General features: G+C 38.2%; 1 protein-coding gene across 1 annotated transcript in view; it reads left to right on the forward strand.

The window, feature by feature from the left end:
- zte38 (zebrafish testis-expressed 38) overlaps positions 1–1,952 on the forward strand; it is a 63,031-nt gene extending 61,079 nt beyond the window's left edge. Inside the window, exon 15 of the mRNA XM_043699089.1 lies at positions 1,607–1,952. Within this exon, the coding sequence (XP_043555024.1) occupies positions 1,607–1,624 (18 nt within the window). The 3' untranslated portion in view covers positions 1,625–1,952. The remainder of the gene's footprint in view (positions 1–1,606) is intronic.
- The last annotated feature ends 14,962 nt before the right edge of the window (positions 1,953–16,914 follow it).

Here is a 16,914-nt window from a genome sequence, read left to right on the forward strand (position 1 = left end):
ATTTGGGGTCTGGATCTGTTTTTAATTAGTTGAAGTTGGCTTTTCATTCACTTAATTAATCTTACTCTGGATTGCTCTGTGTGTTTTTCTGTGGTCAATGTAAATCTTATGATGTCATGGTCACTGAATCCTAAATGTTCCCCTTCTGAAATTTGAACAACTTGACCTACCTCAGCCCCAAGATGCAAAACCAATAATGCCTTCTTTCCTGTCGGACTGGAAACATAGTACTGTTGAAAATTTTCCTTAGCACACTCAAGGAACCTTTGACTGTCTCTACCCTTTACAGTACTGTAAATTCAGATTGTTAATATTTAGGAAAAAATTTGAAGTAAATGGCTTGTAATAATTAAAAAATTAGAATTACACAAAAAGTTTCTTCTATTTTCTTTACTGGTTGTGAACAAAGACATTCAGCTGAGAGGAGCAATTATATCAATCTCATTCTTGCAACATGAAATGTAATCTTAAAGTGAAGAATAAAATCTTCAGATTAACTTTTGTATGCTTAGTAATTGACAAGATTTCTGTTGCAGGAAGTGAGAGAACTAGTTGTCACGGTCCATATTTGGAGCAGTGACACATCAAAGAGTTGGCAGGTGGTTCCTGCAAAGCCAGTATCACAAGTTAGGAGCTGAATTTTAAAGCAACACCTCAACGATAACACATTCATGGCTCTAGGGTGCTGAGAGGCCGAACAGAATGTGTTGTACTATTGAAATTGGTGCAAGAGTTGCTGAAATAAAGGTTATCATTAGCTATCAGATTTCAGAGAGAATTTCAATATCCTTTGCTTTTTATGTGTTATACTTTATGAATTTATGGGGCTATTAATCTTACAAATGATATGTTCATTTAATTTCATAGAATGGAATGTGATTGGGGAAAATGGAAGTAAGAAATTTGACATGGTTTTGAATGGATCAACTGTAAATGGCAGGCACTATCTAAACAGCAAGCTCAAATTAATTATTGCAAAATGTATGTAAATTTTATGAGGAAGATGTTTTTTCCCTCCAACTTTGGAAACAGCAATATCCTGACACTCAGATGGCTATCATTAACGGAGATAACTCTTGGAATTATAAACGCAATCGGTTCATTATTCTAAACAGTTAATAGTGGATTGTGAGGAAATAATGAAGATTTTACATGTCTTTTTGAGAAACAACATAGTGTTGTGGACTATGCCAGACCACTCAAAACATTCTTAAGCAGGCAGCCCAGACTGTAACTTTGCTATTTGCTTCAGTAAGTGTACAGTGAAAATTATCGGACTAAGTTAGCTAGGTTGACTAACAGGTTTAAAACAGACAAAAATTTATTCACAAAATTATGGAATGAAACGCAAAGAACAGAATATAGAATACACACAAAACTGAGTCTATCCAAACTAGACTTAATTATGCTGGTCCAAAAATACAAACAGTCCCAATAAACAAACCCCTTTAAACACAGAGTAAAAATGAAACAGCAGCTTACAGATCGAAGTTAGAAGAGCAGAAGGAGAGAGAGTTCAGCAGCTTGTTTCACACATCCCCTGTTGCAACTGAGCAAAAACAAGAATTGAGCTTTCAGGACTGACCTCTCCCCTTTCATTATACAGGTTACTTCTAAAACATGAAAATCTGAAGTCTGAAGACTCATTTGTTTATATGTAAACAAAAAGCCTCTCAGTAAACCCATTCATCTCTGTACCACTTCAGCCAATTCGGAGCCTGGGCTGTTTACGATCTCTCTGAAAAAAATCAAGGACACAGTTTCCTTGAGAAGAAGGACCACCTTTTACAAAAAAGACCAGCTTTGTGACAATAGTGAACAATTACACTGTATAATTTTGACTAGAAGCTTCCAGTGTAATCTACACTGTGCTGATCAATCTCAGCAAGGCAAGCCATGTTGTATTGTAATTTGTGTCAGCACTTTGTGCTAGGAATGTAAATGTCACCTCCTGACTGCCAAAAAAATAAATGTTTATGTTAAATAGAGCCTTGGCTTTAATTCAACTATATAGTGCCTTCACTGTCAATTCAGGCTCACACATGAAGAGTAACCTCTTAAATAAGACATTGGAGGTTGCTGCTCCCACTGACCTTGTAGCATGAGAAAAGTCAATGAAAATGAAAGAAAATTTAAAAATAACCACTGAATGCATTTTGACTGAACAGTTAGAAATTCTGAATTTAAAGGTAAATTTATTCAATGGTGTTAATCTGCCATTTAAGTTTTAATTAGATGACAGAGATATATACATGAAGTTAAAATATAGCTGGCTGCCAAGAAGTACATTGTAATGTGAAAGCTCAATTGAAACGAAATGAGGTAACTTTTCAATTCAGAAGTTGAAGGATGCTTTGATTCAGTGGTTTAATTTCTCAAATAAACCTCTGTCGATGCCAAATATTAAACGATAAATACTGGCATGTGTAACTTCATGTATATAGATAAAACAAATTGAATTACCATAAAACTTCCTGTTATCGTTTCAGGTCAATTCAGCTTGTGATTACTATATAAACAGGACTCTTTTGTGTTTATTATTTTATATAGTTTGTGCTTTCAAACCTGCATGAAGTTTATAGGAATGAGAGTTATGAATGTGTTTCTAATGTAGAAGTCTGCTTACCAGTATACAAATTGATTTGTATTTTTTTAAATTTATGTATTGTGCTTTGCCTTCTTTCTTTAGGTTGCAACATTTTACACCATCCCTGACTGAAAGGGCAGACAGGTGATTTGTTCTCAAAGTCCCTGCTGTTTTAAAACCAGTTAACTAAGATGAATATGGAATTATTCAATGGAAATATTTTGAACTCCACTTAATGTCTCTCCACATAAACATAGGTGAAGCTGGAAAAATACGAAATCCAAATTCACATTTGCCAACCAGTGACATCATGTGGTGGATCTCCAGTGTGTTTTAGAAAAACTCAATCAAGTGTTCATTTCAAACTTCTGACATTTTCAAAACAAAATTTTGACATTCTGTGAAAGTATGAATACTCTTATGTTTGATAAGTTGACTTAATTACAACATCAATTTGCATGTAACTGCATAAAGGCAGCTGTAGCACAGCAACTGCAGCCTGCAATAAAGCAGTTGAAGGCCGGGCCTCAAGATAATTTGAAAAGTCTCTTGGAAGAGTGGATAGATGAAACTGACTTTCACTTCAAAGACATCTAAAAAGAGAGAGGTCTTTAACTACCTGGACTACATCTCCTCCCATCCAGTATCCTGCAAGAACACCATCCCATTCTCCCAATTCCTCTGCCTCCACCGCATCTGCTCGGATGAGGAGAGATTCCACTCATGAGCTTCTTAGGTGGTCCAGCTACTTTGAACAACATGCTTTTCCTCCCCCGTCATCCAGATAGCCCTCTGCTGCACCACCTCCAATCTCCGTTGTACAGCTCTAACCAGCCATCCCCCCACATCCCAACGCAATGAAGACAGCGTCCCCTAATCCTCACCTACCACCCCACCAGTCATCCATAAACATTTCCACCAAAAAAAAGGATACTGCCTGGCCTGATGTATTCTTCCAGCCTCCTGTCTGTCTATTTTGGATTTCAGCATCTGCAGTTTTTTTGTCTCTTATAAAGTATTCGTCAGACTATGCCTATGAACAATTTTGGTCCCCTTGTCCAAGGAGAAGTACATTGGCATTTGGAGGCAGTCCGAGGAAGAGTCACTGGGCTGATTCTGGGTATGGAGGGAATTTCTTACGAGGAAAGGTTGAGTGGATTGGGCTTGTAATCATTGGAGATTAGAAGAATGAGAGGAGACCTTCTTGAAACATGTAGGATTCTTAGAAGTATGGTAAACCCTGAGATGTTGTTTCTCCTTATGGGAGAGTATGGGAACGGAGGGTATAATCTTAGAATAAGGGATCTCCCATTTATGATTGAAATGAAGAGGCATTACTTATCTCAGAGGTTAGTCAGTCTGTGGAATTCTTTACACAGAAGTCTTTTGAGGCTGAGTTAGACAGATATGTAATCAGAAAGGGAATTGAGGGTTATTGGAAAAAGACTTGGATTATCAGAGCAGCTATGATCATGTTGAATGGTACAGTGGGATCAATGGGCCAAATGGCCCAATGCTACTTCTATGCTGTACAGTCTAATTGTGTATGTAAATGTCAGTAGCTTCTGAAAACCATTAAACTTGATTCTGAGTTGTGGTATATGTGGGTCATCGATATTTAATTTTGTTATCAGATAGCTAAGTGATTTGCATTTATGTATCTTTGAGAAAGGAGTGGATGATGAATGAAATATTAGCAATGATGATAGAAAGATGAAAGGAAACATGCCAGACTAAGATTTTTTAAAAAACGCATGTAGGCCATAGTACTAATTTTATGCAGACCATTTGTTAAACCTTGGTAAAATTTAGTGTTTAGTTTTGGATGACTTTAGGAAGGATATATGAGTCTTGGACAAATTCATTGATGATTAGCAAAGGTGTTTCCTGGGATTAAGAGTTTTGAGAAATTAGATAAATTAGGATAACTAAAAGAAAAAATAAATACTGCAATGAGATGAGTGCTGAAGTATAGGAGTAAGAAAGAAATGACAGTTTTGGGTCAGGTGGTGTAAAATATGGCAGACAAAAAGGAAAAAATAACAAATAGTGGACGCATAAAAGACAAAAATAGTCAAATATTATTTGAAAGAGAAGCAGTAGCACTATGGTTGATAGAACGTAAAAGTGAATTGTACAATGACCCAAGCTGAGGGAACTCTTACAAGAAAGATAAATGATGGACAAAACATGATACCCAAGGTAAAAAAAACTCAAAAATTGACAAGTACAGGAAAAACTCCAGTCACAAATGAAATAACAATGCAACATTTTAAATCTTGGATAGGCAAAATTAGAATTCATAACAGACATTAGTTATCAAATATCTCTCAAAAGTTACATTCCAAGTGACTTGAGGCCCCTCCCTATTCTTTATTTTTTAATTGTCTAAGAAGCTTAAAGCAATAGAGTGCACTCATTCTAGAACTATAAGTGTAATAAGTCACCTCATTAATGTGATCTTCACAATCATAATAGAAATAAATAACACACTTAAAGCAGAGATTGGTGAAATAGTCTGAATTTAGACATGGTGTCTGAACAGAAGGGGAATATTTTACCTTAAAACAAACATTTATAAATATACATAAGTAAGCAATAACTTATGCTTTATTGTCTTTGAAAAACAGTCAATTGTATTTATCATCAAAAGTTTTTAGACGTGTTGCTGAAATGTGACATTGATAATAAGGATGTGAGATTTATCCAGAACCTATATTGGAACCAACTAGCATGTGTCAGGCTAGAAAAGGAACAATAAGGCATGTTTCAAGTGAGAAATAGCACAAGAAAGCTCAGTACTGTGGCCAAAACTATTCAAAGCAACAGAGAAAAGCTATAGAGATCACTTCTTGAGAACAAAGTGAAGGGCAACAAAAAGAGGAGTTTATCTTGGTGTAATTGGACAATGGCAAAGTGGTGGGTGGGACAGAATGTGTAGAATTTGTGCACAACTGAACATAGCATGACCTGGCAAGGGGATTAATGCACTTTGGCCATTCATGCAGTTTGTGCATTGATACCTGAACACAATCTCCTGAAGATGACCTGCTCAGTCACCTTCACTTTCTGCATTGGAGCAGGAGATATCTTCAACTGTTATTGGGAAAAATTAACCCTCATGATTCCTCATTGTTCACAGCAGTACACCAAGTAGCTCAATGCAAATAGAGGCTTGGCGTTTAACTCTTAGTAATCCATGATGAAATGTCTCCCTGTCCTTGTTCAAACTTCTACCTCCTCAAAGTTTAATCTTTGGATTGGATCTTTAAATAGTCTAGTTGAGATTGAATTATGCAAACACACAATTTACCTGCAGTCATGCATTTCACATCAAACCTGGAGGTGATATTATAATGAGATGGTTGCATTAAATGCCATAGATGGGTGTACTGAAAGTTCTTTCAGGTTTTCCACGTAATATCTCAGACCAACCTGCTCCAAAAGTGCCTGAGGCTCTTATTGAGGCCTAACTGTCAGTGTTTGATGGTGAAAAAAAAATTACATGATGTAGCTGTTTTAAACAATTCTATTTGGTCATGTATTAACTATTTTATATCCAGAAAATGTCGTCCTAATTTATCCCGTTTCTCAAAAAAGTTTGTTAATCCCAGGAAACATCATTGTTAATCATCAATACATTTTGTCCAAGACTCCTATATCCTTTCTAAAGTCATCCAAAACCAAACACTAAATCCTACTGAGATTTGACAAATGATCTGCACAGAATCAAATACTGTTGCTTTTCTATATAAAGTCTCCTATGTCAAAGCTCAGACTCTCAGACTTTTTGTAGAACATATTTTATATAAACTATCTTTTAATAACTTAAACCAGAACATCTAAATTTGTGCATTTATCTATTTCTATATCCAGACTACTCATGTCTGCTAATCCTATGTCAATTACAATGTCACCTACAAAACAGTAATCATTTCACTTCTACATGTATAAATTTTCTATAATTGTGAACATAAGATTCTTCATTTTTCCTTATGGTTAAGGAAAATATTATTTATTTTCCAAGAACCAACTAAATAAAAATTAATTTCTAGGGCACACCTTTCAAAACCTTTTCCTAGTTATTAAGTTATGACGAGGAAATTAACTGTGGTGGATTTGGATTGAAAAAAAAGGTTTGAAACTAGATAGACAGTAAATAATATTTAAAGAACTAATGCTTTGTTTTAAAAAAAACATTCCTTTAAATATACCCAACAAGAAAATTAAAGAGCCGTCACTCATATGAAACCTAAACATAATATTAGATCAAAGGTGGAGGCTTATACAGTTGTCAAAAAAAAGCTGGAAACCTGAGGATTAGAGAATTTTAGGATTTAAGGAAGAGCCAAGATTTTGATACAGGAAGAGACAATAGAGTATGAACATAAAATAGGAAGAAACATAAAACCTGTTTGTGCAATTTTTTTTACAGCTATGTACAAAGGACATGATTAGCAGTCTTTGGGGAGGCAATGGCCTAGTGGTATCATCACTGGACGGTTAATCCAGAGACACAGGTACCAATTTGGGGATCCAGGTTTGAATCGCCACAGTAGATAGTGCAATTTGAATTCATTAAAAATCTGGAATTAATAGTCTAATGATGACCATGGATCCATTGTCGATTGTCAAAAAGATCTGGGAAAGGACCTGCCAACTTTACCCGGTCCGACCTACATGTGACTCCAGACCTAGAGAAATGTGGTTGATTCTAAACTGTCCTCTGGGCAATTGGGTAATCAACGCTAGCCTCGCCAGCGATGAATCCTGTGAATGAATAAGAAAAAAACACAAATCCCATTTTCCTGCACTTGATCCATAGCCTACTATACGCTTGCATTTTAAGTACTCATCCAAATGCTTCTTAAATGTTGAGTGTACCAGCCTCCACCACCCTCTCAGACAGCACATTGCATATTTCTACCACCAACCAGGTAACATTTCTTTCTCAGATCTCCTCTAAACCATATGTCCCTTACCTTAAACTTATGCTTCTGGCCTTAGAGTCATCATCATGGAGAAAAGATACTCACAATCTTCTCTAACTATGCCTGTCATAATTTTGTTTACCTCAACCAGCTCCCTACACAGCCTCCTCAGTTCCAAGGAAAACAAATCCAGCCTCTCCAGTTTCTCCTCATAACTGAGAGTTTTCATCTCAGGCAATATGGTACGTCTCCGCTGCACCTTTTCCTTCCACTCTCTCTCTCTTGTATCTGCAATATTTATATGGGTAGTCCAGTTCAGTACCTCATCAACAATAAACACAAGGATGTTGGCATTGGAGTGATACAGTGATGGTAGTACCATTGAATGTCAAGGGGCGATGGTTAGATTTTCTCTTCATGGAGATGGTCATTGCTTGCTACTTATGCAGCATGATTGCTGTATTCCTGGATATTAAGGTCTTGTTGCATTTGGGAAAGACTGCTCCAGTATCTGAGGAATTGTGAATCATGTTGAATGTTGTGTAGTCATCAGCAAACATCCCCACTTCTGAGTTTATGGAGGAGGGATGATTATTGATGAAGCAGCCGGATATGGTCGAGTCTACGTCACTAACCTGAGGAACATCTGCAATGATGCCTTAGATCTGAGATGCTTTCCTCCAATAGCCATATCCATCTTCCCATGTGCTGGGTATGATTCCAACTACAGAGTTATCCCAGAACTCCCATTGACCCTAGCTTTGCTAGAGGTCCTGATGCCATACTTGGTCAAATGTGACTTTGATATCAAGGGCATTCGCTCTCATTTCCCTTGTGGAAATACGGTTAACACTTAACTGCACTCTGGGCAATTAGGGATGGGTAATTAATGCTAGCCTGGCCAGCGACACCCTTATCCTGTGAATGAATAAGAAAGAAAACACACTAATCCATTTTCCTGCACTTGGCGCACAGCCAACTGTACCCTTACATTTTAAGTGCTCATCCAGATGCTTCTTAAATGTTGAGAATACCTGCCTCCAACACCCTCTTTTGTCCATGTTTGAAGCAAATTTGTAATGATGACAGGAGCTGAGTGGTCCTGGTGGAATGCAAACAGAGCATCAGTGTGCAGGTTATTGCACTGCTTAATGGCAGTGTTAATGAGTCCTTTCATCACTTTATGTAGGATCGAACATGGACTAAGTAGGATGTTAGTGTTCGATTTGTCCTGCTTTTTGCACATGAGACAAACCTGAGCAACTTACCAGATTGTTGGGTAGGTGCTCGTGTTGTAGTTTGTTATGGACCAGGCCAGAACCCCTCAAAACATTTCAAGAAAGTAGTGTAGACCCTAACTTTGCTAGTTGTTTTAGCTGGTGTAATGTGGGTATTCCAGGAGTGATGCAGCTGCTCAAACCAGTTAGTTTTAAATAAAACAGAATTTATTTACAAGATTATTGAATGAAACACAAACAAAAGAGCACAGAATACTGAATAATTTAACCTATCCGAAAACCTAACGTTTTGTACCAACTTAATGATGCTGTACCCCATACTTGCAACAATCCCCATAAACACCCCTTGGCACAAAAGGTAAAATCAAACCCAGGGTCTCATAGGAGAGAAGTCGGTGGGGGGTTAGCATGGACCTGCTTCTTTGGGCTCAGCAGCTTCAAAACTGCCTGACTGCCTTCAGCGAATAGGCCGACCGTTTACAAAAACAAATCAAACCAGAGAAAAGCTGAGCTAGAAGAACTGGCCACTCTCCTTTATTTGTAGACGTGCTATTTTTAAATCTTGAACGCCATCTGTCTGGGGCAGTATCTGTTAGCTATAATCAAATTGGCCCTAAAACTCTTCAATTGAGACTTTTTGGAGTCTGTGTCTTTTATGACCTCTCTAAAAAAAAAGCACAACATAACCTTGTTAGAGGAGCAATATCGTCACACCTCCCCCCTTTTAAAAGAATGAATCATTAATATCCAAAGATGGCTTCATTTTAAAACCCCTTGATTTTAAAATGTTAGTACTCTATAATGCACACATACATTGACGATATACATGCAAATATGCACAACTACATTTGGTTTCAGTCTGTTTTACTCTTGCCACTGAATCCGTTCATTTTTCATTCAAGTCTCGACAATGCATCGGCAATCATGTTTTCTCGTCCTGTCACATGCACGATTTTCAACTTGAATGGCTGTAACAACAAGCTCCATCTAAACAGTCTGGCATTTTTGTCCTTCAATTTGTCCAAAACTTCAATGGGCTAGGGTCAGTGTATATGATGTCTCAGATACATTACTGGTAACATAAACATTGAAATGTTGTAATGCCAACACCAAGCTCAAAGTCTCCTTCTCAACTATTGAATATTTCTGCTGATGAATGTTCAATTTCTTGGGGAAAAGGTCTTTCTATCTTCTCATCATCTTCCTGCAAAAGCACAGCACTGACACCCACATCACTTGCATTGATAGCCAACATGAATGACTTCGCTTAATTAGGTGTGGCCAATACTACGGCAGTAGTTAACACAGCTTTCAGGCTGTCAAATACCTTCTTACTGTCCTCTGTCCATTGAGACGTCTTGCCTTTATTTAGCAATTCTGTGAAGGGAGCAGCCACTCTGCTAAAATCTGGTACGAATTTTTGATAAAATCCACTCAATCCCAAGAACCATAATAATGATCTTTTTGTTGATTGTATGGAAAACTCTTCGATTACCTTTGTTTTTGCATTCCGTGAAGCCATTTGTCCATGTCTAATAACATGGCCCAGAAGGTGACATGGACTTTGACAAATTCACTTTTAGCCAGGTTTATCACCAAGCCTGCTTTCTGAAATCTATCGAACAAGTCTGATAAATGGTGCAAATGTTTCTTCCACGTGTTCGCTAAAAATCACCAGGTCATCTATATATATGACAGGGCTGGGTAATCCAGCAATGACCTTATTGGTTAGTCTCTGAAATGTGGCTGGCACATTTTTCATACCAAATGGCATAATTTTAAACTGATACAGTCCATTCAGCATAATGAAAGCCAAAATTGCCTTTGCCCTTTCTGACAAAGGTGCCTGCTAGTAACCTCTGATCATGTCCAGCTTAGAAATATAAGTTGGTTGTCCCACCTTTTCAACACAGTCTTCCAAATGTGGAATCAGATATACATCAGTGTTTGAAACTGCATTGACTTTGCGATAGTCCACACATAACCGTTGGGTACCATCTGATTTTGGCACCATTATTAGGGGTGAGCTCCAGTCACCGTAACTCACTTCAGTATGTTGTCTTGGAGCATGGATTCAACCTCCTTTTGAACCTATGCCAACTTTAGAAGGATATGCCTATAAGGATGCTGCTTAATTGAAATAGCAACCTCTGTATCTACATCATGCATAATCAGGTCAATATTCCCAGCTTATTTCCACATATCTCCCCATGTCATAGGTCTTTCAGGTCATTTTGATTTTCCTCTGGAAGACAACTCAATAATTTATCCCAATTACTGACAACTTTGTCATGTCCAACTTCATTTGAGGAATGTCCAATTCAGAATCCTCTGAACTTGGTTCTTCCCAATGTGTTGTAACCAATAACACAATCTCCTTTGGCTTTCCTTCCCCATCAAAATACCTTCTGAGTATAGCTACATGACAGGCTCTGTGAGATTTCTTTCTGTCTGGAGTCTTTATCAAGTATTTCACCCCACTCAATTTCCTTTTGACTTGATAAGGTCCACTAAAGCTTGCTTTTAAAGGTTCACCTGTCACTGGAAGTAACACTAACACCTTATCTCTGATAGCAAAATTGCAAGTTTTTGATTTCTTGTCTGCTTCCTGTTTCATTGTATGCTGTGATACCTTTGAATGCTGTCTAGCCAACTTCTCTGCTCTATTTAATTGTTCCCTAAAATTTGACACATAGTCCAAATATGTGGCTTCTGAATTCTGACTTACCAATTTCTCCTTAATCAATTTTAGCGGTCCTCTCACTTCATGGCCAAAGATTCAAATGAACTGAATTTGGTTGATTCATTTGGTGCATCTCTGATCACAAAAAGCACAAATGAAGTTTCCTTATCCCAATCATCTGAATAGTCTTGACTACAAGCCCTCAACATAGTTTTTAATTTCTGATGCCTTCTTTCTCGCGCTCGCTGTGACTCTGGATGGTACACAGTAGATTTGAATTGTTTTATTCCTAAGCTGTCCAAATTTCCTTGAATAATTTTGATGTCAAGTTTGACCCTTGATCTGATTGTATCTCTATGGGTAGTCCATATCTAGTGAAAATTTTGAGTAACTCCTCTACAATACTTTTAGCTGTGATATTGCATAATGGAATAGCCACTGGAAATCTAGTGAACATATCCACAATTATTAACAAATACTGATTCACACTTTTTGTTTGAGGTAGGGGTCCTATGCAATCAGTTAAGTCTCTTGTAAAAGGTTCCTAAAGTGCAGGAGGTAATAGGTATTAAAGGTGCCACTTTTATTACTGCCTGTTGTTTTCCAATTACCTGACATGTATGACATGTCTGGAAAAATTCAACTACATCCTTGTGCAGTCCAGGCCAGTAAAAATGTTTTTGTATTTTAGCTAGTTTTTCTCACTCCAAATTACCCCCTAGTGGTAGCCCATGTGCTACTTGCAATGCCTCCCTTCTCTAACCCACTAGCAATACAATATGATGAACTTTTGTCCATTTCTCATCTGCCTGAATACATGATGGCCTCCATTTCCTCATTAAGACATCATTTTTAATAACACTCAGGGATACACTCCAAATATTTTTCTGTGAATGCCTTTTGATATGATTGCTTTAAATTTTCATCTATCTGCTGTAACTCAGTTAATTTATCTGAGCTAAAGATGCAGAGTCATTGGGCACATTTAAGCGACTACTAGACATGCACATGGATAAACCTCGGCACAACATCGTGGGCCAAAGGGCCTGTTCTGTGCTGTACTTTTCTATGTTCTATGCCTGTTGTGTCATCTATCTGCTTCTGGTTCATATCAACCATCTGATCAAACAGGGTCTCTGCTAATTCCACTTCAACATTCAGATCTATACTCTTTGATCTCTCCTGTTTCAATTGGTGCCTTTGTGATACCTTGTTACCACACAGTCTGGAAAAATCCAAGGATATGTGTCCTACAATTGTTCAGTTGCCTGGTTTCCACTGGCTTTTCAACCACAGTAGACAGCAGTCCTACCTGTGAACCAGCTATATCATTAGCAAGGACAAATTATATTCCTGGGGCCGAGACTTCATCCAGTACCCCTACCGTGACTTCTCCGCTCTTCACTGGACACTCTAACCCCACTTTACATATTGAGTGCTTCTTGTCTCACCATGAATTCCCATTACTAGCACCTTTTCTGGCAATAGTCTTTCAGAGGTACATATCTCCTCATCTTTCAACATCACAGAATGAGAGGATCCTTTATCTCTTAATAAAGTAACCTCTTTACCTGCTGTTCCTGACCTATGTAAGTAAACTTTACCCTCATAGGTATATGGTTTAAGAAGATCTGGCACCTCCTCATTAACCAACCTCCAACCAGTTTGTGCATTCTGGTGCAGTTTTCTAGTCTCCGCTATGCTTTCCATTACCACTCCAACAAAATTCACTGACTTACCATGTTTTCCTACATCTGGCTTCCCAGTGTTTTTCTTAACCCACCAACACTGTGATTTCACATGGCCTACTTTATTAGAGTGAAAACACCAGAGCTTTTAAAACGTCTCTTTCCCCTTCAAGGGTTTCCTTGTTACCCTGTAGTAAATTATCCTTATGATCACAGAGATCCACCTTTCCCTTTCCATGTGAGGATTTCTCTTTTCCCCAATTTCTATCCCTCACAGATTGAAATTGGTTTTGGAAGCCAAACTTTGATTTATGGACCAATTCATAATCATCAGCAATTTCAGCTGCTAATCTTGCCATTTTAGCTCTCTGTTCTTCCACGAGTTCTCACTACATCAGAAAATGAATTTTCGAACTCCTGTCCAACTGCCAATTTCTGGAGTTCAAACTCCTTCTTTCTTCCTTTCCTCTTTCTTTTCCTCTGCTTTTAATCGTAATTCAAACCGTTTCATTTCTGTTGCTCTTCCCTTGTCTTTTGCCTCCAACTCAAGATGCTTCATTTTAAATTGAATTTTAGCCACCTCTAAAGATTCTGAGGGCATTTTCAGCAAATTTAAATTCTGAGATATTGCTGTAATTATATCTCCTTTCCTCATGGAAGGAAGCAGCTCCAACTCTAGCTTGTCTGCCAATTCCAGCAGCTTGGCCTTAATCACTTTTTGCAAAACTCCCAAAGTCACTTCGTCCACCCCCAGAAAATTCTTGGTGACTGAAAGAGCTATTCCCAAGCACTGTTTAAACCAACCGAATTCAACACCCAGAACAAAAGACACTAACACCTACCACTCGCAGTGTTCAAGTCAACAACCCTAATCCCAAATTGGAACAATAGAACAAATACCGCAAAGAGCCCCAATCTGTTATGGAACAGGCCAGGCCCTCTCGAAACATTAAGCAAGTAGCCCAGATCCTAACTTTGCTAGCTGTTTTAAGGAGGTGTAACATAAATAATCCAGGAATGATGTAGCTGATCAAACCACTTAGTTTTAAACAAAACAGAATTTATTACAAGATTACTGAATGAAACACAAACAAAAGAGAACAGAATACTGAATAAAATAACCTAACCGAAGACAAAGTTAATGATGCTGTTCCCCATGCTTGCAACAGTCCTGATAAACATCCCTCGGCCCAAAAGGTACAATCAAGCCCAGAGCCTTACAGGAAAGATGTCAGTGAGAGCAGGAGATGTCAGCACGAGAGAGAGAGTATGCACGTGCTTCTTGGGCCAAGCACCTTCAAAACTGCCTGACTGCTTTCAGTAAATAGCCAAACTGGTAAAAGAAATCCAAATCAAACCAGCTGACCTGGAAGAACTGGCCACTCCCCTCTCATTGTACAAGTGATTTTCGAAAACTTGAAACCCTTCTGCCTCAGGCAGTATCTGCTTGCTATAATCAAATTGGCCCTAAAACCCTGCAATTTAGACTTTTCAGAGGCTGTGGTCATTTACAACCTCTTTGGAACAAAAACAAGATCAATAACCTCGTTAAAGGCACAGCATAATCACAAGCTGCACTGGGACACCTTGAAGAGGGTGCGGCAAGTTCTGGAGCACAAGTCATCAGTACTATTACCAGAGTATGGTACGGTGGCTTGGTGGTTAGCAATGCTGCCTCGCAGTGCTAGGGACCCAGGTTTGATTCCAGCCTCAGGTGACTATCTGTGTGGGGTCCCTCTGGTGCTCTGGTTTCCTCCCACAATTCAAAGATGTTCAGGTTAAATGAACTAGCCATGCTAAATTGCCCATAGTGTTCAGGGAAGTGTAGGTGTGTTAGTTAGGGATAAAGATAGGATAAGGGAATGGGTCTGGGTGGGTTACTCTTTTCAGAGGGTTGGGCCAAAGAGCCTGTTCCCACACTGTAGGGATTCTACGAGTATTGTCAGAATTCACAGCCTTTGCAGCATCCAGTATCTTCAGCCACTTCTCGTTATTATGGGAACTGGCATCTGTTATGCTGTGGACTTCCAGAAGAGGTAACTCAGATTAAACATCCAGTCAACATTTTTGGCTAACGCTTGTTACATAAACTTCAGCATTACCTTTTGTATTTACGCTGGGAGAATGGAATATTTGTGGAGCCTCCATCTCCACTGAGTTGTTTAATTGTTGATCACCATTCACACATGAATGTCACAGGATTGTAGAGTTTAGATTTGAATAATTGATTCTGGAATCACAATCCTGTCTACCACTTGCTGCTTTTGTTATTTGGCGTGCTAGTAGTTCTGGGTTGTGGTTTCACCAGATTGACACCTCATGTTTATGAATGCATAGTACTGCTCCTGGCATGTTCTCCTGTACACTTCCTTGAAACACAATTAATACCCTGGCTTGACAGTTATAACACAGTGGTCTACAGTCAGGGGGAAGTTGCCATAGGCATCAACATTTACAAAGGATCAAGAAATCTCATGGCATCAGATTAAATTTAGGCACTAAAACTTTCTGCTGATTACCACATATTCCTCCAGGCCCTCAAGTGATGGATCAGTACTCTGCCATGTTGAACTCTATTTTAGATGAATCATTAAAGGGTGGCAAGAGCTCAGAATTCTTAAGTGAGATTCTCTAACATCTTATATTTTTAATTCATATTTCCAAAATCTGAAATATTTCACTTTTATAAAATTTACAAATGCTGACTGCCAGCTGAGTGTTTCGAAAGTTTTCAGCGCACTTACTTGTAACAGTTCGCTCCACTTTTACAATAATTTGTACACAATTTCACAAAATTGTGTACCCAATGTAGTTACATTGTAAAATGATTAAATGTCATATTCAGCAGAGCTCTTTAAAGTGATTTCCAAACGTAAACTTTTATTTTGTATGTTTCCATCGGTTTTCATAACATTTACTCTTTCACAAAGTATTTGCATTATACAGAGACTCAAACATGCACCAGAGCAGTGTTGCAATAAGATTAGGCCAAGTACCTCATTTCCATATTGTGACTTAGTCCATATCAATTTCTATATATTTTATTCTGAATAAATAAAACCTTATTTTGCAAACTCAGAATATAAACTAAATGCCATGATTTTCCTTACCTCACAAGTTAATTGAAAACCTCTCATACTATGACATCTTTGAGTTAAATACTAAAACAAAATTATGTATAGTTTAATAATGCTATTTTCTAAATTTATAAAGCAAAGTATCTAGAAAGCTGGAAACAACCATAAAAAACCCAAAACAGAAAACCATACTTTTTTATAAAATGTTATAAAACTATATATTATGGCATAAAAAGTTGAGTACATAATTTATCCCATCCACAAAAATTATTCCGAAGATTTATTTATCCTGCAGCAGAATAGTTAACAGTCTCTCTATTACTTTCCCTTCACCAAATGTTTTAATCTGGGCTTCCTTTAATCGGGCGGCACGGTGGCACAGTGGTTAGCACTGCTGCCTCACAGCGCCAGAGACCCGGGTTCAATTCCCGACTCAGGCGACTGACTGTGTGGAGTTTGCACATTCTCCCCGTGTCTGCGTGGGTTTCCTCCGGGTGCTCCGGTTTCCTCCCACAGTCACAAAGATGTGCGGGTCAGGTGAATTGGCCATGCTAAATTGCCCGTAGTGTTAGGTTAAAGGGGCAAATGTAGGGGTATGGGTGGGTTGCGCTTCGGCGGGTTGGTGTGGACTTGTTGGGCCGAAGGGCCTGTTTCCACACTGTAAGTAATCTAATCTAATGTAAGTAATCTAATCTGTAATCCGGGACAGA

Source organism: Chiloscyllium plagiosum, chromosome 11 (genome assembly GCF_004010195.1).
Source record: "Chiloscyllium plagiosum isolate BGI_BamShark_2017 chromosome 11, ASM401019v2, whole genome shotgun sequence".
NCBI lineage: Eukaryota > Metazoa > Chordata > Chondrichthyes > Orectolobiformes > Hemiscylliidae > Chiloscyllium > Chiloscyllium plagiosum.